This window comes from Botrytis deweyae (assembly GCF_014898535.1).
Source record: "Botrytis deweyae strain B1 chromosome Unknown BDEW_021, whole genome shotgun sequence".
In the NCBI taxonomy this organism is placed as follows: Eukaryota; Fungi; Ascomycota; class Leotiomycetes; order Helotiales; family Sclerotiniaceae; genus Botrytis; species Botrytis deweyae.
The window spans coordinates 674,986-699,269 of NW_024066228.1; the positions used below are offsets into that span (position 1 = coordinate 674,986).

A 24,284-nucleotide genomic window follows, 5' to 3' on the forward strand; every position below is an offset into this window, starting at 1 on the left:
ATGAAGGCAATGAACACAATGCACGGACAGAGCCAAGACTGAGGAGAGTTGTCAAGGCAGCAAACAGACGACGTATGAAATCCATGATGTGGATCGGAGTGAAACAGTTAGACTAACTGATAGAATGGCTCACAATGATATTTTACTTGATGCAGTAAATTTGAAGCTAGGTAGTGATAATGCTGTAAGATTATGTATGATGTTGTAATAATCGTAATGCGATAATGTAGTGTTTGATGAGGAGATAAAAGGAGTTTGATCACAAGAGATGCAAATATTTGATTTTGAGAAAGTGGAAGATGAAATAAGCGTGAATATCAAGGGATGTTCTCTGAATAGCAAAGGGACTACCTCATTAGGTCGAAGATCAGAAATCAGCAACGCTTTTCTTCCCTGAGAAACGAACGAAAGTCACTAAATCGCACCTGTGGCTCCTACCAAAGGAGTCGTGATTCTTGACTTGATAGATGGGAACGAAGAAATTGGGATGCAGCAAGCAATAATTTGCATGTTTGACTGTAGAGTGTGTCGTGGATTTAAGATGGTAGCCAAAAAGGAAGCAATGTATCAAGGACCAGACGGGCATTTAGAAGACGTTGATGTATGATCATTTAGACCAAATCCACCAATATTAATTAGTTTCGGCAGTTCGAGATTGATGTCTGAAAGTCCAATATCTCTGACTTTACATCTCTACATCCCCTCCATTCAAATGTCCTAAGAGGCCTCTTTTAGAGACATTCATGGCACGTTGTATCTCCGCCTCTTCATCTCTTAGTCTACCCTTTCCGAACTCCAAAGCTCTTTGCTGTTTCCTTTTCTCTTCCGCTACTCTTCTTTCTCTTTCCTCTAATGCTTTCTGTCTTTTTTCCTTTTCCAAATTTTGCCTGGTGGTTTCCTCACTCTCTTCTACAGTAGCGATTTCGGGTGGTGGCGGTAAAGTGGTGATGAAAGCTTCGATCAGAGGATCTCTTACGGTTGAATCTAATGAAATGTATCGTATGTCCCCAAGTATAGTTGCCGGCAAATGAGAGATAAGAGTCGCGTTATTCAAGGCAGATGGAGATTGAGACTTCAGGAGTGTGGAAAGGTCGGATTTTAGATTCGATTGTGGAAGTTTCAGTCGATTGATGTGTTCTCTGTAAAACTTTTCCCGGTCTTTATCTAACAATGATGGGTCTCTCATTTCCGCTTCCTTTTTGTATTTCCGTTTGAACTCTGGCCAATACAATTTGGGAGTTGCATGTTTTTGCAAGAACGCCAAGTATGGAATCTTGGGATCCTTCCTCTCTTCTTTGGCTCGTAGTTCTCGAAGTTGTGCAATTTTTTCCTTTGACCATTCGTCCCATACTTCCCGTCGCGATTTCATATTCGTAAGAGCTGTGTAACGAGTATCCTCCACAATTTTCCCATCCTCAATCAATTTCTCCCACGGCCAGTATGGATTTATGCCAAAGTCATTGAGCAAGTCTTTGAAAAGAGCTGCTGAATCTTCCAATGACAATTCCAATCCCTCTGCTCCCGGTTCCCAATCATCCATATTGCCATCATCATATTCTCCGGGATCTAATCCGTATTCTTGTCCCATGGCTGCGAGCTGGTATGCGATATCGTCTTCATTGAACTCAACAGGTTCGTCAGGATTGAGTTCTTCGGTTCGTTGACGTTTCGAAGGATTTTCCACGTCCTCATCATTTTCTCCTTCGTCATCTGTCACCTCCACTTCTTCATATTCAGAGCTGTCTTCTCCATCATGATGCGAAACCTCAGCAGCCGTATCGCTGATCCCTGGCCTTTGCGCAGGCCCAGAAGCCTTGGAATTTTCTTCGGTATTCTGATCCTTCGAAAGTGAATCTGCCTTTTCTTGTATTCTCAACTGATCCAGCTTCAAAATGCCATCCTTGAGTTTATCTGGTATCCGCCAAAAACTTTGATCCTTCTCAGTATTGTAAACAAACCTCCTTCCATATTTAGTATGTACAAGGATCCAAGGTTCGCATCCTGGAATGGGAAAACGCGACTTTGGCTTGTCATTTGGCTGTGGTCGATTCTCCCGTGAACGTTCATGACCACCTCTACCTCCTCGGTGACCCTGTGAGCCACCTCTACCTCCTTGAGTCTGTCCATGATCTCGAGAAGGAAGACTGTTGAAATTCGGTCCAGCACTTGGTATTGAATTCCCAACAGACTGATATTGAAGAAAGCTTTGAATTGGATCTGGAACAGGTTGTGGTGGTATCACTATTGGTGCCGGTCGCGTATATGTAGATTGTTTTGTTTCAGCATTGTAGTAGTAAGAATGCCCTTTGCACATTAGCTATGATACGTCTGGTAAAAAAAAGTCTTACCTGTGGGAGCTTTATGCTCAGTCCATCCCGGTGGTAAAGGAGGTGGAAGGGTTGGTTTGTGAGTTGATTTCAACATTCTTTTGGCATAAAAGTTGTATGCAATTGTGTAAGTTACCAGATAATACTGTTACCTAGTATCTCATAATTCTCGTCGTTGTGAAATCAAAATCTTGTTCGGCGCATTGGAAGGAAGAATGACATCGACACAAAATTATGATTCAAATGATATGTGAGGCTAAAATGAGCGTGAGGCTGTGATACGAGGCTGTAAGGCCAACAGAATCTGGCGCTAAGCTCCGCACTACTACGCGTGGTTCGGGTCGTGCCTGGAGCTCCAATATGAGGTTCAAGTTGAGCTTGGAGATATAATAACATCGCTGTCAACGAAAAGAGGTTATTTTAACTCCAATTATTCTACAACCATATCGAAGATTGGGCGTAGTTATTTCTCGTCTTTTTCTTCTAGATACCCCTCCTTTCAAACAAATAAATACCCATCTCGATAAATCGCAATCATGTCCAGAAGATACGATTCAAGAGTAAGCTCTAAATAACCCACAGCTCCCAGATACCTAGCTGACTTTTACGAAGACTACCATCTTCTCCCCAGAAGGACGTCTTTACCAAGTTGAATATGCTCTCGAGGCTATCTCTCATGCAGGAACAGCATTGGGAATATTAGCAAAGGATGGAATCGTATTAGCAGCAGAAAGAAAGGTTACTAGCAAGTTGTTGGAGCAGGATACTTCAGCTGAGAAGCTTTACATCTTGAACGAGTATGTCAAATTGTTGTTTGAATCTCATTATAGAATCTTCTGACATGTTTTTAGCAATATGATCTGCGCAGTAGCAGGTATGACAGCTGATGCCAACATCCTCATCAATTACGCACGCCAAGCTGCTCAACGATATCTCCTTACCTACAACGAAGATATTCCTTGTGAACAACTTGTACGTCGATTATGCGATTTGAAACAAGGTTATACTCAACATGGTGGTCTTCGTCCCTTTGGTGTTTCATTCATCTATGCAGGTTACGACCCACAGAGAGAGTTCCAATTATACCAGAGCAATCCTAGTGGTAACTATGGAGGATGGAAGGCTACAAGTGTTGGTGCAAATAACGCTAGTGCTCAGAGTTTGTTGAAGCAGGACTACAAGGAGGACTGTGATCTGAAGGAGGCTTGTGGAATGGCGGTCAAGGTGTTGAGCAAGACTATGGATTCTACAAAGTTGAGCAGTGAGAAGAGTGAGTGAATTTTATCGAAATTGAAAGTTCTTTGCTAATGTTGATACAGTTGAGTTTGCGACAGTGGGAAAGAACAAGGATGGCACCATTTACCATCACCTCTGGGGTGCGGATGAGATTACGACATTATTGAAGGAACATGATTTAGCTAAGGATGAGACTGGACCAGATGGAGATAAAATAATCAGTTAGATATCTCTCAATGGTCTAAACTCAAGGACTATGTAACAACAATAAATATCTCGTCAGCAGATCGCGATGCCAAATCAATGAACTACAAGATTATGTCTTATACCCTTTGACATTGGTGACCTTTCCTCCCCCATTGCTAGTCCATTCTCCCTCCAACTTTTTCCTATATTCATGCAATTTGTTCAATTCCAATTGTAATTTCTCATCCGGTGAGGCGTCTTTAGGAGCATTTGCAAAATTTGATTTTGTATTTCTTGCCATTTTTGGGCCATACTTGATCTTTTTGCTGTCCAGGGCCTTTTCCAGAGCGTTGATATTGCTTCTCACTTTCGTCTCATTATCCTTTTTTTCCTTACTGGTCCCCCCTTTCCCTTTTTTCTCATTCTTGTTTTGCTGTTGATTGTTATTGTCGTATGTTGATTTGGGGATGATCTGGTCTCCATAAGGCTGGTACGCAGGGCGTGGGGGTAGCATCTTTCCTGGATATGCAGGTGGAGGCGCAATTTCAGATGGTCGTGTTAATTCGGCTTCACAAGCTACCTGTATTCCATGCGCTCGACTTATCTCATTGGACATATATCGAGCCAAATCAGGATCATCTCGAGGAATTAAGTGCCAGTAATTATTCGTGGTTTGGATAAGTTGGATCAATCGGATGCTTAGATACTCCATTTCAATACGTGAAAGCATCAAAGCTAATAAATCAAAACTCTTTTTGGGCGACAAGGCGGTGTTATCGCGTTCGTGCTGCTCGGGCCATGAAGGAGGTATTTGTCGAAACATTGTGATTCTTTGAGTGAGATTGTTAATTGAGGCTTGTAGGTCCCGGTAAATTGGATATCGTCGATCAATACGTTCCTCCAAATCAGTTTTGTATGCCGCATCGGTAGCAGGCTCGATATATTGGCGTACAAGTTTTAGTTCAGTTTGTGCCATAAGTCCTCGCCCTTCGACAGCTTTCATGGCTTCGTGCACATGGATTGCTCGTCCGTGATCGTCATCATATGGCCCATTCCAGTATTCTTGACTCCCTGGCACGTTCTTCTCGCGAATGTATAAGTAGAGTTGCCATACTCGTTCCAAGAATCTCTGAATCTCATTTCGAACAAGTTGTGCACAGAGTTCCCATTTGTTAGAATAAGTTATGTTCTCAGAGTCTATACGAATAGGTGCAGGTTCCCATATTGGTACTTCCATCTGACGATCCGTTATGATTATTGTAAGGTTTCGCTCAGAATTGAAGAGTCCAAGATATATACCCCATATAAGTTCTTTGAACGATTTAAAGTCTATTGGCGGCGCAACATTGACAGCTCCTATCGCAGTAGCAAGATTGCCGGGTACAACACCAACACCAGGCATATTCCCTTGCCACACGCTTCTCAGTTGTTCCCCCATCTCGTTGATCACTCTCGCCCCCTCTCTGTTTCGTTGTTGCAAAAACATGACATAATCACTACTCACATCCTTCTGCTGAATCTCCATTTGCAATGCTTTGATCATCTGCACGGATGCGACAATATATCCTTGAATGGTGAGAAGATCCTTTTCCTTGAGATGAACACCAATTTCTCGAGCGGCAGCTTCAGCAAGTTGCCATAGTTTATACAAGTCTGAACGTATAGCTTCAACTTCCTCTCGAGGAATGCCACTTCGCTCTCTCTCTTCCCGAAATATCAATTCTCGCCGCACCACAATTAACAACTCTTCAAGTGTTACGTTTTTATTGAGCGTTACTTTATGTCCCACTGGAGCCCGAGCAGCTTCAAGATCAGCAGCGCAGGTTTGTATTTGTCGCTGCATATCTAATAGTCGGTTGAAATGCCTATCCCTTTCATCACGATATTGCGTCTCTTGAGCAATTCTTGATCTTGTTCTCGCCCTTGATGATTCAAGCTCTTCTTGCAAATGCGACAGTTCTGCCGGTGGGTTGAAGTTGACCTCTCCCCTAACTCGATCTAGGTCCTGTTCGAGATGGGCAACTCTGTCGGATACCCAATTGGACCAACATCGACAATTAGGGAGTATCTCGGGACTGTTCTGGTCTTGATGTCCACAGTGATTGCCACCCTTGTAATCATTCCATATTCTCTGGCCATCTTCCGTGTCTGGGGGAAGCATCGTGGCGTTTAGATTGAAGTTGTGGAGCGCGGCTTATTGGTTATAAGATTGTTCTGATACTACCTCAAAACAAAATGGACTTTTTAGAGGGCGAAACAAATTCAACAAATGAATCGGAAATGCAATTGAAGCAACGAAGCTTAAATTGTGAGCTGGTCAACAAAGAGGTATGGTATTCCGGTAATCAATCGACACATATTACAATCTCGACAAGTACAAAGGAATTGTTAGAAAAGTTTTACTGCCAAAACCGGCAGTCTAACTCCCGATGACAAAGGAAAAACCATCAACATATACAAACACAGAATAAACATAGGAATTTAAAAATGGTAGTAGTTGCGAAGATGAGTTTTGCACATATCTACCACGATGAGTAAAAACGAAGCTGGGTCCCATCGGTGCCAGTTGTATGAGTATCAAGGGTTCTCTGGATGTCTTGCTTGTTAAATAAGGTGAATCATAATATGATACAACATCATACGCCTCTCGCTCTTCTTATCACCATTCGAGTGTCTTTTCAGCGCTGCCGCTCTCTGAACCCAATATTCCGGACGTGCTGAAAATTGAAACAGGATTCACGTCATGATAACGACGTATCATGTCAGGTCTTTCAGGAATTCCGAGCACCTTGATCATTGACTCAATTACTCATGGTTGAAAATACCAGAGTTTATGGTGGTATAATTGGGTCAATGTAAGGGACCAAAATCAACATTTGAAGCTGTTTCTAGGTGTCGCGAAAGTCTTTGGCCGATAATTAATCATCAGGCTCCCATAGTTCACTGAACATTTAAGCACAGCCCAGAAAATAAGCCTGTCATCTGATGAATCACCCGTGTTGAGTGAATCTCATGATTTTTGATTGGAGAGAGGGCGGTTTTGATAGTCCTCCAGACAATCCTTAAACGGATAATATTTAATAATGGTCTCGTCATGCTGTTCTGTGGAGCGTTTCGTCTTGAAGTGCATCAGCTTGAAACCATTAACTCGAGCAGGGCCAATTCCTTCCAACCTGACTCTAATATCTTCTAGATCATTGAGAACGTCATTCGGGCGTCCTCCCGTTGGAAAGGAGAAAAGCTTTGAGGGTCTCTCCGGGAGATTTGACCAAGTGCGCAACCATCCCTCGGGTTTCTTTCCTACAATCTTACTTGGAGGAAATTCCTTTTCAACCTTACGAAGCAGGGACCTTTTGAGCTCAACGAATGGCTGGGATGTTATCGGGATATATGCACTGTTCCTGTTTCTTTCGACAATTGTTCTAACAGTTCCGGTATCTGCATGAACATTGTACTCAGGTTCACCCTCGAAAGGATCCATTGAGAAACTGTCTTGCTCGTCTGCAAGTTGCTTCAAAAGCCAATCCATACGAAATGCGTACTTATTAGGGATTCTTTCTCGAAGTGTAGGCTCAAATCGAGGGTTGAATAGATATCTCCTTGCAAGGAAACCAATTTTTTCATCGGCAAGAACTTTTTGCGTCCATGTTTCGTCGAAATATGCAGCTACAAGTAAATGGTGCTGACTTACAGGTTTAGTCCGTTCCCATGGAGCTGGTATATGTTGTGCGGTATGTTTAAGTTTAAGACCGACTAATGGTTTTGATATTGCCTGTGGTGAGTAGGAAACTAACCCTGGGAATATCCTTTTTGCCATTCCAAAGAAAAGTGTGGAATAGAGTGTGACGATGTAATGCGACGAAGGTTGCTATGGGAAGTTGTTGGTCGATATTGAAGGTAGTCATGAGAAATAAATTTGATCAAGTCAAAATCACGTGATTTGAGAAATCTTGGAATCTTCTCGGCCGACGAACCTAAAAGTATCCCGGGCCCAGCTCTCGAAGATCGATTCTACCGAGTCTACCCAGCCACCACTCGAGTGGATACTTCGTACTTCGTAAATACCTACACAGAGTACAACCACAACTGAAGATATGGATGTTACGCCAAATGCCAAATCCTTCGCTAGATATACTTCGGAATCATCTCCTTGATACTCGAGCTCGTTAATGATTTTGCCCTTTCTGATGATAACTAAGGTTTAGTATGATCCATGAATACAGTTGATATACTCGTACGGCCAGAAAGTATACAACTCCGGCGCTATGAAAACCAGGTTAGTCCTCTTGTAGTTTACCATCTTGTGGTATGTGCATCTAGCGTCGGAGTTGCATACTTTCTGACAGCACGAGTACGTATTCATGACCAAATAGGTAACAAGCCTCTAGTAAGCTTATATCATGTATCTACTAGGTCACTACCTCCTCAATCGGTATTCTTTTTTATCACAACTTTCGAATCGGATGATTGGTTCAGAGTACAAAATGTCCAATACATCCGGTCCCTAGGTATCAAGTAAGTGTCGTTTACCATTAGCTACAAATCTCATGTCCTGTTCACTTCAATCAATTCAATACCGTCTACATTCGATGAAGAACAGAACCTTCAACTGTCCTGCTCCTTCTAGTAATTCATTGATATGACAAGGTGATCTAATGGATCAACACCATTACAATACTGAATATGGTGATATGTCCACTAATATTCCACATCTCACTGCAGGAAGACAAACAATTCATTTAGTAAGTTTTTGCGGGACCAACATGTTGGTTGTTATATTTATTGATTATATCTATCACACAATACTTCTATTTAAAAGCAAGCTTATCATTAGCCATTCTTGAAGTTGTATCATTCTCGCTCACAGCCTTCTCATCTATAATATGTCCCTTCCCAATGATCTAGGTGTCGTGCTTGTCACTGGAGGTTGCGGGTACCTTGGATCTCATATTGTCAAACTTTTAAGCACAACAACCACATCAGAAATCCATGTCATTAGTCGAAACCCCAAGACGAATATCCTTCCAAACGTCACTTATCACAAAGGAGACATAACCGACCATCAACATGTAACTGACATTCTGGCCGAAATCAATCCAGAAGTCATCATTCACACTGTTTCTCCAAGACACACGGATTCAGCAAAGATTCTCCGCAAGACGAATATCGAGGGGACTAGGGTTCTTCTTGAATGTGCAACTAAGAATCGATCTGTTAAGGCATTCGTTTACACCAGCTCGGATTCAACTCTTGTTAACACACCTCAAAAATCAGGTATCAGACTCACTGAGGACATCGCAAAGTTGTTGACAGAAAATAGTAAAGAAGCCAACACTTACTCGAAAACCAAAGCTTTGGCCGATGCATCTGTTCTTGCCGCAAATGATCCCCCAAATTTGTATACGGCTACTCTTCGTATACCCAGTTTATACGGGAAGGAGAGCCTTAGTACGGGTGTTTTATTGAACGCTATCAAGAAAAACCAACATAGAATGCAAGTTGGAGATAACAAAAGAAAGTTTGGATTTATTTTCATTGAAAGTGCCGCCATGGCACACATTCTGGCTGCGAAAGCCTTAGTTAGTGAAGCCAATATTGATTCCAAATCTTATGACGGAAACAATGCTCAAAAGAGTGGCAGTGGGAAAGTCAATGGGGAAGCATTTTTCATTTCTGATGGAGTGAGCATGCCATATTTTAATTTCGCACGTAAGGTTGTCGCTATGGCAGGTCATCCAGTCGCGGAAAATGAGGTAAAATCTATTCCATATAAGCTTGTCCTTGGCTTCACTATTCTTAGTGAATGGCTGTACTGGGCTTTTACCTTCGGAACGATAACTCCTAGTTTGCGGCAAGGAGAGATTGAGTATCTAGGACTAGGAACTGATTGGAGCATCGAGAAGGCGAAAGAGAGATTAGGATATGAACCAGTGAAGGATCAGGATGAGGTATTGAGAGAAGTGGTTGCATTTGAAGCTAAAAGATTGGGAATAAAGTAGCACAGGATCGAGCCCCTTGGAGCATAAGGTGTGGAAAAGGCTTGGGACGACGATTATCTGCAGGTTTCCTGAGATAGCATACCTACCATGTTTTGGAGAAGAATTAATATAGTTATGAAGTAATTGTCAGGAGTTTTGTAGAATCTGAATCGATTTGCCCATGTGAGAGGCTATCAAGGTTGACACACTGAATTGACTGACTTGCAGCCGGAATGCAATCCAGAACTTCTTCGATGAAAATCTAAGAGGATTTGAGGGATTCTAACATCCCATTGGATTGAGTTAATTTATGATGGGGATGGGTATCGGGACTTTTTATTTCCTATGATTTGACCCAGCCTTCTTACCAGATCAGACACATCAATAAATTGGCTTGGAGTCTCAATTTTAACACGGATAGACAGTTCAGTCCCGCTAGCTCTTACGGTCATGGATTAAAATGATGTAAGAGCGGCCGCTTCTGGAGCTCAAGTGTGTATAGGCCATAGGAAATAGACGTCGCACCTATCTGTGTAGGCATCGATCCTCATGGACCCCAACTAGTTAATGTTCAAACACAGGAAAATTTCCCAAAAGGAATCAATGTTCATACATAAGAATAGTTTTCCGATGAATTATCCTGTTATCGGTGAGCTCATGTGACGTCGACAGCTGAAGCAAGCCTGTACTCGGAGGCCTGATAATTTGTCGGAAATCACCTATGTGTGGAAAGTTGTGAAGCTCGAAGCAAGCCTATGCCGTGCTTTAAGCCTGTAATCATACAATTGAAAGTCTCGCTGTAAAATTTGAAGGGTTTCGGAAAATGATTTTTGGTATGGGAACATAGAGTCTACTTGCTCTTTTCATTTGAATGGTTTAATTGAAGACAATTGATTAAATTCGATGACCGACCTCGATGCGCCAACGCCAATAACTCAAACAAATTTTTGCTTCGTAAGAACAAACTTCCAACGAGCCCATTAAGTGAAAACATCACTTGCATACCTATCATTCTTAATGCCCTGAAACCAATCCTCAACCTCCTCATCCGTCTTAGTCTTTCCGAGTAAATCAGCAGCCTCCGCGTAAATCTTCTTAGTCATGACCGAGACACCTTCTCCAACCATACTCGAACCACAGACATACAACTTTGCGCCACTATCGAAAGCCTTCTTTAGCTCTTCTCTCTCTTCCCAGAGTCTATCTTGAACATGGCGACACCCTTTGCTTAATTCTGGAGCCTTTGAGAACGCGTAGTAGAGTTTGACCACACCATCCGCCTCCCATTTCTTCAATTCATCAGAGAACAGAGCATCTTTATCGGGATGTCCACAACCAATAAATAAGTACGCAGGGGCTAATTTTCGTCCAGCAGCTATTTGCAAGGCTCGCTCTTGTACGAAACCACGGAAAGGGGCTAACCCAGTTCCAGCGCAAATATAAATTACTGCAGTATTTTCTAAGTCAGTAGGAGGATGGAAAGCTCCACGACTTGGTTTGACAGAAACATGTACACGGTCTCCTTCTTCAACAGAAGAAAGATAATTCGATGCCACTCCCAAATGGCGTTTCGATTCCCCGGCTTTCGAAACTGTATCAAGAACAGACCAGGTCAAAGTTGCAACACTAGGGTCCTCAAGTGGTGATGAGGAGATTGAGTATTGGCGAATTCTCATGGGTGGAAGCATGGCTAAGAAATCTCCAAGGGATAGTGCAGCGGACGGGTACTCTTCGAGTATATCCAGTGGCGAACGTCGTTTGAGTAAAATCTCCTTGTCAAAGCCTTCCTTGGCTAGATATTCGATCTTTTCTCTCACTTCTGGCTCAGGTGTACTTGAGGCAATTTTTGCGACGTTCTACAAATGTTAGCAGTCGACATGGCTGAAGATTGAGAAATAATACCTTTCGAGTTGCAACTTGACTGAGTTCGACGTAAGCCCCAAGAACGTCCCATACAGATATTGGGTGTCCAGTTGGTAAAGTGGTATTAGGACTAGCTTTAATATGTAACATAGCATCCCAAGGAAGTCCATATTGTTTCAAAACTCGTCGAATATTCTTGGAATTGTTTATTGGAAGAACTGCCATGTAGTCGCCAGCACGGTATGACATTCCAGTTGGAATTTTGAGTGATATGTGACGTTTCTCTGGTTCCCCGGGTGCTGTTAAAACCTTGTTGCTGAGAACAATTGACTCACGAACGTCTTGTCGAAGTCTCGAAGAGCGGGAGGTAGAATCGATTTCAATTTCCAAACCTACTTCTTCTCCATGATCCGCGCTGCTGGTTAATTTGGTCCAGAGATGCTTGTCTTGCCATTCATCAAATGCCTCAAAGATGTCTCCAGCAGCAACATCGCCTAATCCAGTATCCCCGATTCTAGTAGCGCCGTTCTCCTCAAATCCACTGTCGAGTAATTTGGGAACCCGGTGGAAAGTCGACACCCAATCATCTGCAATACTTGTTAGTCATCACCTTTATCCTTTCATATTTAACGCAATAGGAACACTTACGATTTCCGCATCCGTATACAGCATATTTGACTCCCTTAAGACGTTCACTACCTTGTAAGTTCTCCAACCACTCAACAAAATGACAGGCATTATCAGGAGGTTGTCCCTCATAACTAGAAGATATCAAAATTACTGGCTGATCCTTGGGAATCTTGTCTACAGCAGCGTCAAGAGGGTCGACTTGAGCCTCGTAACCACGTCCACTGGCTTCTCTTGCAAGACTTCGAGCAAGAGCTTCACATGTTCCGGAGTTTGAACCATAGAAGATAGACATTGGTTGTTTTGGTTTTCCAGAATTGCTCAAGACCTTGGCAAGTTTTTGATCGCTTTCTGACAGACGTTCCTTTGAAACATCAACATGTAACATTTTTTCGAGGTGAATAGGGTCAATGCCATCCCGCAAACTGGCGTGCATGAAAAATCCGTCTGGTTTGAGAGTCAAAGTTTGTTTGATAAGAAGGTTGTAACTTGGATCATCCATCCTGAAATTGAGGTTTTGTAAGAGCATAGCGACGGCGAGAATTGACTCTTGCCAAGCGAAAGGCCTTCCGATGCACCCTCTCATACCATTGCCGAAAGGTTTCCAGGCGTTAGGCGGTAAATTTTTGAATGGCTCGTCAAGCATACGTTCAGGTTTGAATGAAGAGACATCGTCACCGTAGACAGTAGGGTCACGGTGAACAGCAGGAATAAGAGCAAGAATAGGTTGCCCTGGCTTAACTTCGTATTTACCGCCAAGAATGATAGGCGACTCAGTTGAATCAGGTAAAGGAAAGACCGTGAAAGCGGGTGCCGTAGGAGTCAACCTCAGCGTCTCTCGGAGACAGGCCTCAATATACGGGAGTTTTGACATGTGATCAATCGTGATGGGTCCCTTGCCTACGACTTCATCGACTTCACGCTGAACTGCCTGGTATGCTGAAGGATTTTTCAACAAATAATAGAAAAGGAATGAGAGCATGCCACTCGTTGTTTCGTGACCTAAAAAACTTGTTAGAATAGTAACTGAATGAATCGTTGGAAACAAAAAATACCGGCGATGAGAAAGGTAATCATGTTGTTCAAAATGTTCGAATCTGGAAGACCTTTGCCAGTTTTTGGATCTCTGCCGTTAATCATGGCATTCAGTAGATCTTTTTTATCGTTTGGATTTGCTCTTCTCTCAGCCAAAAGTTCTTTAGCAACGCTTTGAAGCAAGTTGATATCAGCATCGTATTTGGCTTGTGCCGAACGCATGAAATAGTTGGCAATCGCAGGTCTTTGCGCTCTAGCACCGGACTCGAGAAGGAACCCAGTCATGGCATCGACAAAAGGATGCATATCTTCATGGTAAAAACTATTGAAACGGGTTCCCATTGCACATCTGAGTTGTCAGTCAATTTAACTGTCAATGGAATCGTCAAGACAAGTAGATACTAACAAGGCAATTGAATCAAGCGTCAATCTCGTAAAGCCATCGGTAACATCAATCTTCTCCTTTGACCCAAACCTAGCCCATTTCATCACTAATTGTGAAGCTATGTCATGCATTTCGTCAAACATAGATCGAATGGATAGGGGACCGAATGCTTTGTAAAGTTATTAACTGCCCGTAACAATTTGTTGAGACTGCTGGTACAAACCTGGCATCAAAACTCGATGAGCCAACTCCCAGTTTTCTTCTCCATGCCTTGCAGTGAAGAGGCCATCACCGACACCATTGCGAACTTGCTCTAGACCTCCAGCTACTATCTTTGTAAACCTCTTCTCGTCGCAGATCTCATTGAGGAGAGCTTGTGTGGATATGAATAATTTTTCGACACCGCCGAGATTAAGTTTGAAGATTGGACCTGGTGGCAAGAAAACATATGGTTAGCGACAATAACCAAAGCTATGGGGAACCTTCTCATTCCTACCATATATTTCCGCCAGACGCTCAAGACTAGCAATTGAATTGACGGGGTCAACATCTGAAACGTTCCCTAAGAAAGGAAGACCAGGAGGTCCAGGTATCTCTTCCAACTCGGCCATGTTAAATACTGCGATTCAGATAATGTAAATGAGTGGCAGATTTATATTGAAAGAAAACTTCAAATGAGAAGTTGGAGCAATGATGTTTGAAGTAGGCACTGCCTAGTCAATATATATACTTTGGATGATCACTGCACACGGAAACAAGACTGCGTAATTTGATAGGGAGGACTAGAAACCACAACGCATCTCACATATTGCCGAATAGCGGATCTATTCATCTTGATAGAGTATCACTGGTATGGTAGCAGATATTGTAATTGGACCTTGTACAACTATTGTGCAGATTTTTGTTGAATCGGAGAGTCGGTGGTCGTTCAATATGATGTGGCTCAAAGTTTTTGGGTCCGTGGTGCATCATACCCAGCCTCTATGTAGGAGAAAAAAGAGGCCGGTTTTAATCACTTTTTAATACCCTCAATAACCAAATTCTTCTTCTTAAATCTAAAATAAAATATAAACTTTGATAAGAATTAGTATAATTAAAAAATGAAAAGTAACTTGATATTTTCAGATTTATTTGTTTTATTTGTGATTGATTTATAATCCAATTAATTCAGAGATTTTATTAAAGATTTTATATGATCAAAATCGGCCTCTTTTTTCTCCTATGTAGAGCCAGCATTTATTATTAGTATCAAGGTTAAGGATTGGAATATGGTATAGATGAGAGGGGCATGAACAAACTCAATGCATAATGATGAACATGATGCAGTGTTCTTGAGGCGTTAATGCATATCTACCCAGGCAGTAGCTGACTTAGACTGAGTGATTTGAGCAGGCATAGGAAAATATTCTCCTATTATCATAACTTGGGTATCATAACTTCAAAAGGCGATGGAAGAAAAAGTTCCCGGTGTAGAGGAAAGGGTGCAAGATACAAAATAGGATAATACTCCATCTTGGCAGGAGAGAAAGGGAATAATCATGAGCTGTTCCTTCAACCAAAATGATAATTTTACTTCACGATCTGAAGCTTCTGTACAAAATGTACCGCGGCTCGGCGTCTCTCATATTAAGCGTCGGTACTTCCATATCTTAATACCCTGTGAAGTTCCCAAATTCTTGTGGGTATTCTTCTAGAAATTGTGGAACATGGCGGTTTTGACGACAAATGCAGATAAGTTTATAGGTTTCAGCCAGCAGGTAAAAATATCTTTCGGTGCTTCCAACAACAATATTTATTTATCTATGGAGCATTTTATCTTTGTGCCGAGGTTGATCGGTCCTTGGAGATAGACCGATTCCGATGTCTGATAATCTACCCGTATAAGACTTGGAGATACTAATGCTTAGCGGGCGGATAGCTTGCCGTCGGTCGAGCGTTGGACCGCCTCTATGAAGTCATTGATTGGTGAAAATATTATGCCCAGGTCCACGGGCCTAGATTCTCACTATGGATTGCAAGCCACACACGAGCCACACCTGTGAACAGTCTGGAGTCTCCACTGTGAAATGTAATTTCAATATTTACTACATATTACTGATCTCTTTCCTTGAAGTTCCTAAGTGTAATCAATGAGAACACAATAAGGCATTCGTATTGAGATTCTGATGATCTGCGAAAGAGCAAGACTGGCTTTGTGTAATGTTTAGTCAAGCCGTTAGCATCGGTTAAAAGCTAGGGGTTCTCGCGGTGTACTTGGTTATATTGTCACTTCCATCTAAATATCTTCCGTGTTAATTTATACTGTAAGTCCATGCTTGCCTTGAATAGTTCAAATCTCTTCGATTCCCCAGGGCCTCACGAGTCCGGTGTTCAGGGTGTCCGCCTCGCCTACCAGGCTTAGCATCCATGGCCCAATTGATACACTGCAATGACTACGAGTGTTTTTCTTCAGATTTGCAATATCTTCTGCAAATCATTGACTAGTAAGGCCTTCCAAATGGGGAAGGAAGTTGGATGTAACGTCTGATCACTTCGAAGATCTCCCATTCCCGCTGGCACAGCCGCCAATGGGTGTACGGATTGACGGCACTACAAAAATCGACTCATGAATGTCACTTGATATATCAAATTAGATATCTTGGAAGTTGTTACAATCATTCATTAGATTTGAAACAATCAAATCATGAGTGTTGAGATCAAACAATTGAAGAATGAATTTATTAGAAATTTCGAAAGTTATGAAGTGTCCCGTCAATCCATGCACCCACTGGTACCCAAAATGTGACGCAAGAACAGCATTACTGAATAATAGCATAAAGATGAATCATTGTTGCATTCCAGATTTTCGTTTCGTTGTAAAACCAGCAAAAGGCATCAGTGATCGCCAAAGCACAATCACCACATACATGTGTCATTGACTTTGTTATATAATTAGGTCTTTATAGTGCATGCATCTTAATCACTAACATTAATCGAATCTGTGACTTCTGCAACAGGTTCAATCATTCTAGGAAAGCTCCGTGTCTGATATACCTCTTATATAACATAGCCAGATATCATACAATAAACTCAGCATTTATTTAATTTTCAGGATATCAGGATATTTTCCATTGTCGACATCAAGTCCGTCACAATTTCATGAAAAATTCTTATAATAAATCCATACATATGTTGAACAGAGTTCTTACAAGAGGACAAGGACTTGGCTCGTACTGAAACTGTACACTATATGGCGAGTAGTGTAGAGATGCACTCAATAGATATTTACAACAATCCGGATAAGATTGAAGAAGCTGTGTCATTAGTCTGTCTTCGAAATCTGAGATTGTTTGTTAAAATTATTCGAGAAATGAGATATCGAATGCACAATTGCAAGTTAGGAGATGGAAGGGTGAAACACATGCAACATAAAATGATGAGCAAGGTTGGTATCATAGATGGGAGCTGGATTTGACAACTAAAAAGGGGCTGGCTGGTACGCGACATGGCGTCAAGCGATCAACAATAATCGGTTGTGGTACAGTTGGTCTGTGGAATCAAATAGCTTCACACAATACATTGTTCAAGTAATCGTGATACGGCACTTGCTTAAACTCAATTCTCACGATGGGTGGGTTGGGTGCTGTAGCTGTCTATGGCTGTTCGTGGCTTGGTCTGGCTCAGGCTGAAGAAAGAAATAAATCACGATATTTGAAAATTGCGAGCACTCTCTAAGTTGTGGATATGACAACCTAATTCTTAGTCTATTTACTTGTGACATGATCAACTATCCTCTCGAATACGACAGCAATAGAACAATCCAAACTATACTCCAGATGATATCAAAAATCATAGCCATCGTGTACGATGATAGTAAAGCAACGCCGTATATACTCCAAATGGTATCAACATTCCAAGGTATCTCTCCCTCCTTGCCTCTAGCCGGATCCACTATATCAATCCCCATTCATCGCAAAATTACACACCAGGCATGCCAGCTGCCAAGTTTGCATATGCACTCGCATTGTAGGTCAATAGATTCTGAGTCTGGTCCAATGAGGGGAAGATACCTGCCGTTGTTGAAATGAGACTCTTGCTATCATTCCTATCCCCACTGGACTCCCAGAACATTGCACCTCCAAGTCCACTACTCATGATGTATTCCGTCTTTGTTTGAATTGCCTTGACGTTATCATAACTAACAAGCTCTTTTGTGGAATTATCGTAGCTGTAGGTTCCTACAACGTCAGAAGAGTAGTATTCAGACGCACCAGCTCTGGGCAGATCCTTGTAATCCCAAACTCCTGCCTCCCATGACCCAGAACCAATTCCATTGAATGTTGAACCCATCCCAGTGGTACCTTCAAATGCTCTTCCATACAGCGGTAAACCCATGATTATCTTGGATAGGCTAACACCCTTCGCAATGTAATCTGTAATCGCTCTTTGCGTCGAGTATGGGGTGCTTGAATTATTGTTCACACTAGGATTTAAATTTGCCATGTGGCCTGTGACATTGTCCCAGGATCCAGCATAATCATACGCCATTAAGTGCCAGGAATCAAGATATTTATCCATATCTGCCAAATGGAGAATATTGTATTTCTCTGGACCGGCAGGACTCGCAACAGTAATGAGGAAATGGTAACCAGGAGCATGCTGCGCAGCATATGCATCGAGAGCCGAGCGAACAGCTTGCAAAAGAAGAACGAAGTTGCCCGCTTCGACATCATTGGCGGGGTACTCCCAGTCAATATCAATACCATCAAATCCAAGGTCTTGAACAAATTGCACGGCGGTTGAGGCAAATTTTGTACGAGTTGCATTTGTGCTAGCGGCAGCAGCGAAGTTCGTAGAGTATGTCCAGCCACCAATACTTAAAAGAGTTTTCATTTGACGATTCTTTTTCTTAAGTAAATAAAGTTGCTTGACACACCCATAAACATTGTTTCCGACGTCGTTCCAAGAGTCAGTAGGGTAATGTTTTTGAAGGTCAGAATATGTGTCGGAGAGGTAGCTAATTTTTATGTTAGAGCAATTCTTACAGCATCGATCATAGAAAAAGTTTGACATACACTGTACCATCCGTTTGAAGGTTAGCAAATGCGTAAAGGACGTGAGTCAGCTTAGTAGCCGGCAATTGTTGAGGTTGATAGTTTCGTCCATAGATTGCCCTGTGGTAAACAAATCAGAGGTCATGTTTGACATTATCAGGGAATGAACTTCATTTGGAAAGACATACCAATTGACAAAGTAAGCTGCATTGTGATATCCACCAGTATACCCTACTGCACTAACTGACTCGTCATTTTTAGCTGGAATTGCTGCGGAATGTACAAAGATATTAAGATTTGTTAAAATCAGTAAAAAGTACTGCATGAATATAAGAATCATGTTTGGCTAGATGAAGAAGTAGAAACACGAGTGTCAATATAATAGTGGAAGAGTATTGACTTGTACTCGTCAAGTGAATAACCACTGAGCCGTAAAAATAATAGTAAAGAGCAGTAAAGAAGATGAAGAAGTTGAAGAGATAGATGCTTTGTTCTTCCTCAAGCAAATCCCCCCTTTAATAGTTATACAGACAGTATTCGCCAAAATTCATATAACGTTACCACTTGATATCAACGGATGACTGGATAACAATGAAGCATGAGAAAATTATCACCACTCACGTCTAAATGACACGAACGACTTCCCGATTGGTACAGTTTACACATCGCAGCTTGCACGAAGCCATGGTAAGAACAAACGCTTTCCAAATTGAGCAGTTACTTAAGATGAATTGAATGACTGAAACCTTCAGAACAGATGTGGAGGTCATATGTAACCGCATTTCTTCTTATTGTCACTCGTTGGCTATGAAGTTTATCAACCGCCTACCACCAGGAACGACACCGGCCTTATTTCACACATCCAGCAAATTTTGACATGGATAAGGAGAAGTATAGCAGATAAAGAAATGTAAGGAAGGCAGGTTGTAGTAGCGGCGTGCCCCGAATTTTAAAAATGTTCAGTTGATCTCCAGATGAGGATTTCATGATAGCTTAGCTTACCAAATGCAGCGAGTTAGATAGGGAATGATCTTCAATTCTATTGTTTGTATATATCTGTGCTCATTTATCCATCGACTTTGTGCCATCTGTGGATGATGTACCGATATTGTAGTAACGTTACAATAAGGTCTCCTGAACATAGAGAACATGAAACTACACGGTTATTGCGATAAGGAAATATGTTTATTTAACCGGCACGCGGATAGAATGCAAGGGGAACATACTAAGAGATTGGTGAATAAAGTTCTTGGCATCATAATTGCCGATGGCAACTACACATGACCTTGACTATGATTACAGTTTTCTTCCAAAGAGTGATGTTGATGAAAGGGTTTAATTTACTCTGCAATAAAAGGATGATAGAGAACTTGAGTAAGATTCCCAGTATTTTTAGACGCGATACAACAAAGGAGATTGTTACATGAAATCGACATCTATTGGTGAGATAGATTCGCTTGGTAGATCCAGTACTCTTTCTTCTTGGAAAACTCAATGAATTCATGTTGAATGCTGCCCAGTTTTGAACTGAACAGTTGATCTTCCCGTGCTTAAATCTTGCTCACGATTTTAGAGTAGCAAGCACTAGGCGTTGTAGTTCTACTATTGACGCACACAGCCAGAATCATGGTAAAAATCATTGAGAGCTTGACAAAGTACAGCATCTGCCCCATAAGTTTACCAGGTGAAACAAGTTGTAAACAGTTTGAGCCTAGATCACGAATAGACACGTCTAGTTGGGATGAAGGGCCAGCGACTTCGTTGACGGTGAATGCTGTATGATCTAGACCACCACGATCGTGATACAAAACTGATTAAGTAAAATATGTATCACGTACCTAGTGTGTACTTATCGGAACACAAAATTTATTGTCGCCAATTCAAAAGATTAACATTACACTTTCGTGCTGGAGAATTGTGTTCATCAAGGGAGAATGGGAGAATTTGGGTGAAGAATTGATCACAAGATAAGGTAGCTATCAGTCGAGGTCGTGCATGATGTAGATTTGAGTTGTTAGCACGCCGGTATTTACAGAATCGTTCTTGGTAAAGCTGGTGGTCGGAGATTAATACACCCTGCTTGCGTTCCTGGATTTGCTTGTGGCACGTGCCAGAAGGAGGTCTAGGCGGCCACAAGGCACGTGTTATTTCTGAACTTAATGTCGGAACATGAGAGGGCACCGCGCCCGTGACTAGAGAGTGGCTAGCAGATGTGAATCGAGTTCGTGTCTATATGGTATGATCAAAGTAAGAGTAAGAAGTGGCGAGAAGCTTGAGAATTAACCACAACTGGTGATGAAAACGCCTAGATGTTAATAAGTGGACTTTGACGAACGAAAGTCTGGACTTAGCGGAGAATCTTCGGGGAACTTGTAATGGCCCAATAAATACAGCTGTAAATTCTTCAGACTCAAGATGATTTTCCTTTGCAGTCTTTTTCTCAGAAGGAAACAAGTAGAAAGCAAGAAATCCATATTATGTGTTGGGTATCATGTCCTATTCTTCCTTGCCAAACTTTGCTTTTCCTGTCATCCGAGCCAGTATCTTTTGCACAACCATTAAAACACGCATCCTAACAGCCTTGATGTCCCAATTTTCAGCTTCATCGGCTGCAACAAATCTCCTGACTAAAAGATTGAAAACGCTTCCAAATGCCAATGCCATTACAGTACTAGTAAGAATGATAACATTGTAAGGCATGCTGAAATCCGGTGTTGGAAGTGGAAGCAGAAGACTCGTGGTCCGAATACTAACGTTTCCAATGGTGATAACGGCTGGGGCAACATCAAACCCACGATTAGCGTCCGGAGGATACTCTGTATATCGAAGGATGGCCTTTTCAAAGTCATAAGTCAAGATAACTGTAGAATCTGCTGGAATGCGCATCCGCACTTCCAATTGAGTCCCTCTCTTGCGATCCAGGGCTGGACGATAGAACATCTCTTGTATGACATCTTCATACAAGCCGTTAGTATCGGCCTTTAAAGTATGGAGATAAACCTTCATGAACCAAGGGAGCGATTCCATGTATACAAAATCAACTGCATCTGTTGGCGAAGGATTTGTAAGTATGGCCTGTACACCACCTCGTTCCTGCCCATATCCAATGAATGAGCGCTCGGCATAAAGCAGGGGTTGCTCCAATGGGGCTTTCTCGTATATATCTTGTCGAGGTAATACCATCTCAAAGTCGCTGTCTTGTGGTATTCGAAAACATCGGCTGTATCCAGAGGGATCTTTATGCTCAACTGCTCCTCCAGAAGTGAAGACATTGCGGGCATGAGGAACATTTATGCAAACGGAGTCTTCAACATTATCGGCTAGTGGACAAGATCCCTTCATCGAATGTCCAAAAATTTGTGATAAACTCCAATCCTCCTCTTCCGCAGCGTTATCCAGAGGGAAGCAAGTATCCTCAGCATGATATGATTTTGACGTGTCACATTTCAAATCTTCAAGTTGTACAGGCCGTGGAATTGGATTGTCTGGGTTGAATTTAGCAGGTTGCTCATATTGGGTAGTGATTTACGAACCTCTCGGGCGCCTGGATCTTTGAATATCTAATACCATATCGATCGTTTGTGTAATCTGAAGCTGGCAGTCACTTGAATCGCTCGCGCATATAGGTCGCACATCAATCGACATGCTCTGCCATGAAGCATCAAATAGCTTATGTCCGTCGAGTAAGCTCGAAATACCAGCCTTGCCTTTACAGGGCAGGAGTTTCAAGAAAGGCGTCAGATTTTCTGTGCAGACAACTTCTCGAGGCAGAGTCCCATGGAGTAAGTGTAGATCCGCTAATGTGGAGTTTGAGTGATCATTGACTGGTTGAAATGATAAGACAGGTCTCGTTGTTCTTGTAGAATCGATAAAGTTAAGAGAAGCACAGAAAAGGCCAGACAATGCATTGGTCAAGGTTAACCAGCGACCATCAGCCCTAAGAAAGTGTCAGTTGAATCTCTTTTTACAAAACGAGCACCATACTCCTCATCAGTGGTTGCTTCTACCCAAGCCCAAAGCTCTACACCTGTTCCGCCTTCCCTTGTACCACCCCATGGCCTTGCACCCCAATTTTCAGCATCCCATCTACCAAGGCTGAACCTCAAATGTAATTCTCGTGTATTGGCATACTGAAGTATTTGCCCCAATGATCTTGGAAAATAGCGAAAATTCTGTTGTTCGAATGATTCGAGGCTTGTGTTACTTTGGAAGTTGAATGAAGCTAGTAAAGATGAAGGATGAAGGGGTCGTAGAAGAAGTTGCTCGTGATAATCTGAGGATGCGATTATTCTTGTAGATAATAAACTAAAAACAAGGAAGAGAATATGATAAAATTTATTCATTGGGTTCATGGCATTCAAAGCCATATTGTCAAGAAGCTCTTCATTGAGTTGTGAAGGGTCATTACATAGGTAGGTACAAGCACCCGTGGAACTCTTGAATCTGAGGAAGTAGTTCGAATGTGCAGCCTTATCACGGCGTGTTCCGTTTTGCCCGCCGCTCCGAGCCTTGCCTTGTCTTGTCTCTACATATCTTTTTCTATCAATCTCCAAAAGTCAAACAACAACAAATACAATCACATATCTCGAAACATGGCCGCAGAACAGAGAAAGCTCCTTGGTAAGTTGTAATTCCTATCTCAACTCTTCAAATTTTTGCGCTCCGTCGAACACAATTTCAATTCGTCTTTTAACATCGAAATTTCATCGTTTTACTAATACAACCCTCTTGACAGAGCAGCTTATGGGCGCTGGAGCATCCTCCCGCGCAGCACAGCTTTCAATTACAGATCCAAAGATTTGCCGTTCTTTTCTCGTCGGTACTTGTCCTCACGATCTTTTCACAAACACGAAACAAGATTTAGGGCCATGTCCAAAGATCCATTCAGAGCCATTAAAGACGGAGTTTGAAACTGCAGCACCTCCTCAAAAACAGAAATGGGGTTTCGAATACGATTACATGCGCGACTTACAGAAATACATTGATGAATGTAATAGAAGGATAGATGTCGCACAGCGACGCTTGGAGAAAACACCCGATGAAATTCGACAAACAAACGCCCTTCTCAAACAGATATCTGATCTATCGAAATCCATCGAGTCAGGTCTATTAGAAATTCAGATTCTGGGAGAACAATCGGAGGTATCGCGCGCTTACGAGGAGTTCTTCCGTATAAGACAGGCTATGCAAACAAAGGCGGAGAAAGAAAAGGAGCTGAAGGCATTATCAGATACTAGCGGGCCTTCAGGACATCAAAAATTACAAGTTTGTGATGTGTGCGGAGCTTATTTGAGTCGGCTGGATAACGATCGAAGATTGGCAGACCATTTTTACGGAAAAATGCATCTAGGTTATGCGCAAATGAGGAAGACATACGACGCATTCCCGAAGGAGATGAAGAGATCAAGACCTAGCGCTGATGACATGGATCATAATTCGGCGCCGAGAGGGTATGATGGAGGTTATGGTGATGGTGGATACGGCGGCAGAGGGGGTGGATATGGAGGACGTGGTGGGGGAAGAGGTGGATTTAGAGGCAGGGGAAGAGGATTCAGAGGTGGATGGTAATGAGAAAATGTCGAGGCGTTCACGGGCTTATCCTCACGGCGTTTTG

The 24,284-nt window shown here is 42.2% G+C and overlaps 9 protein-coding genes across 9 annotated transcripts; 3 read left to right on the forward strand and 6 right to left on the reverse strand.

The window, feature by feature from the left end:
• Positions 1-685: 685 nt before the first annotated feature.
• EAE98_008358 (uncharacterized protein) lies at positions 686-2,424 on the reverse strand (the record flags this gene model as incomplete). The annotated part of the gene is made up of 2 exons (XM_038955981.1): positions 686-2,304; positions 2,349-2,424. 2 exons carry the CDS (start codon positions 2,422-2,424, stop codon positions 686-688), a joined length of 1,695 nt encoding a protein of 564 aa, XP_038807847.1.
• Positions 2,425-2,863: 439 nt separating this feature from the next.
• On the forward strand, positions 2,864-3,789 carry EAE98_008359 (uncharacterized protein; the record flags this gene model as incomplete). Its single annotated transcript, XM_038955982.1, has 4 exons — positions 2,864-2,887; positions 2,940-3,124; positions 3,179-3,597; positions 3,647-3,789. 4 exons carry the CDS (start codon positions 2,864-2,866, stop codon positions 3,787-3,789), a joined length of 771 nt encoding a protein of 256 aa, XP_038807848.1.
• A 90-nt stretch (positions 3,790-3,879) lies between these two features.
• EAE98_008360 (uncharacterized protein) lies at positions 3,880-5,910 on the reverse strand (the record flags this gene model as incomplete). The annotated part of the gene is made up of 1 exon (XM_038955983.1): positions 3,880-5,910. One exon carries the CDS (start codon positions 5,908-5,910, stop codon positions 3,880-3,882), a length of 2,031 nt encoding a protein of 676 aa, XP_038807849.1.
• Positions 5,911-6,759: 849 nt separating this feature from the next.
• On the reverse strand, positions 6,760-7,566 carry EAE98_008361 (uncharacterized protein; the record flags this gene model as incomplete). Its single annotated transcript, XM_038955984.1, has 1 exon — positions 6,760-7,566. The coding sequence occupies one exon, from the start codon at positions 7,564-7,566 to the stop codon at positions 6,760-6,762; it is 807 nt and encodes a 268-aa protein (XP_038807850.1).
• Positions 7,567-8,632: 1,066 nt separating this feature from the next.
• Positions 8,633-9,748, forward strand: EAE98_008362 (uncharacterized protein; the record flags this gene model as incomplete). Its single annotated transcript, XM_038955985.1, has 1 exon — positions 8,633-9,748. The coding sequence occupies one exon, from the start codon at positions 8,633-8,635 to the stop codon at positions 9,746-9,748; it is 1,116 nt and encodes a 371-aa protein (XP_038807851.1).
• Positions 9,749-10,707: 959 nt separating this feature from the next.
• EAE98_008363 (uncharacterized protein) lies at positions 10,708-14,248 on the reverse strand (the record flags this gene model as incomplete). The annotated part of the gene is made up of 7 exons (XM_038955986.1): positions 10,708-11,583; positions 11,630-12,177; positions 12,239-13,219; positions 13,273-13,601; positions 13,659-13,806; positions 13,861-14,067; positions 14,134-14,248. 7 exons carry the CDS (start codon positions 14,246-14,248, stop codon positions 10,708-10,710), a joined length of 3,204 nt encoding a protein of 1,067 aa, XP_038807852.1.
• Positions 14,249-17,594: 3,346 nt separating this feature from the next.
• On the reverse strand, positions 17,595-19,010 carry EAE98_008364 (uncharacterized protein; the record flags this gene model as incomplete). The annotated part of the gene is made up of 3 exons (XM_038955987.1): positions 17,595-18,633; positions 18,692-18,790; positions 18,859-19,010. 3 exons carry the CDS (start codon positions 19,008-19,010, stop codon positions 17,595-17,597), a joined length of 1,290 nt encoding a protein of 429 aa, XP_038807853.1.
• A 2,156-nt stretch (positions 19,011-21,166) lies between these two features.
• On the reverse strand, positions 21,167-23,037 carry EAE98_008365 (uncharacterized protein; the record flags this gene model as incomplete). The annotated part of the gene is made up of 3 exons (XM_038955988.1): positions 21,167-22,155; positions 22,204-22,607; positions 22,655-23,037. The coding sequence occupies 3 exons, from the start codon at positions 23,035-23,037 to the stop codon at positions 21,167-21,169; spliced, it is 1,776 nt and encodes a 591-aa protein (XP_038807854.1).
• Positions 23,038-23,262: 225 nt separating this feature from the next.
• On the forward strand, positions 23,263-24,238 carry EAE98_008366 (uncharacterized protein; the record flags this gene model as incomplete). Its single annotated transcript, XM_038955989.1, has 2 exons — positions 23,263-23,290; positions 23,406-24,238. 2 exons carry the CDS (start codon positions 23,263-23,265, stop codon positions 24,236-24,238), a joined length of 861 nt encoding a protein of 286 aa, XP_038807855.1.
• Between the last annotated feature and the right edge of the window lie 46 nt (positions 24,239-24,284).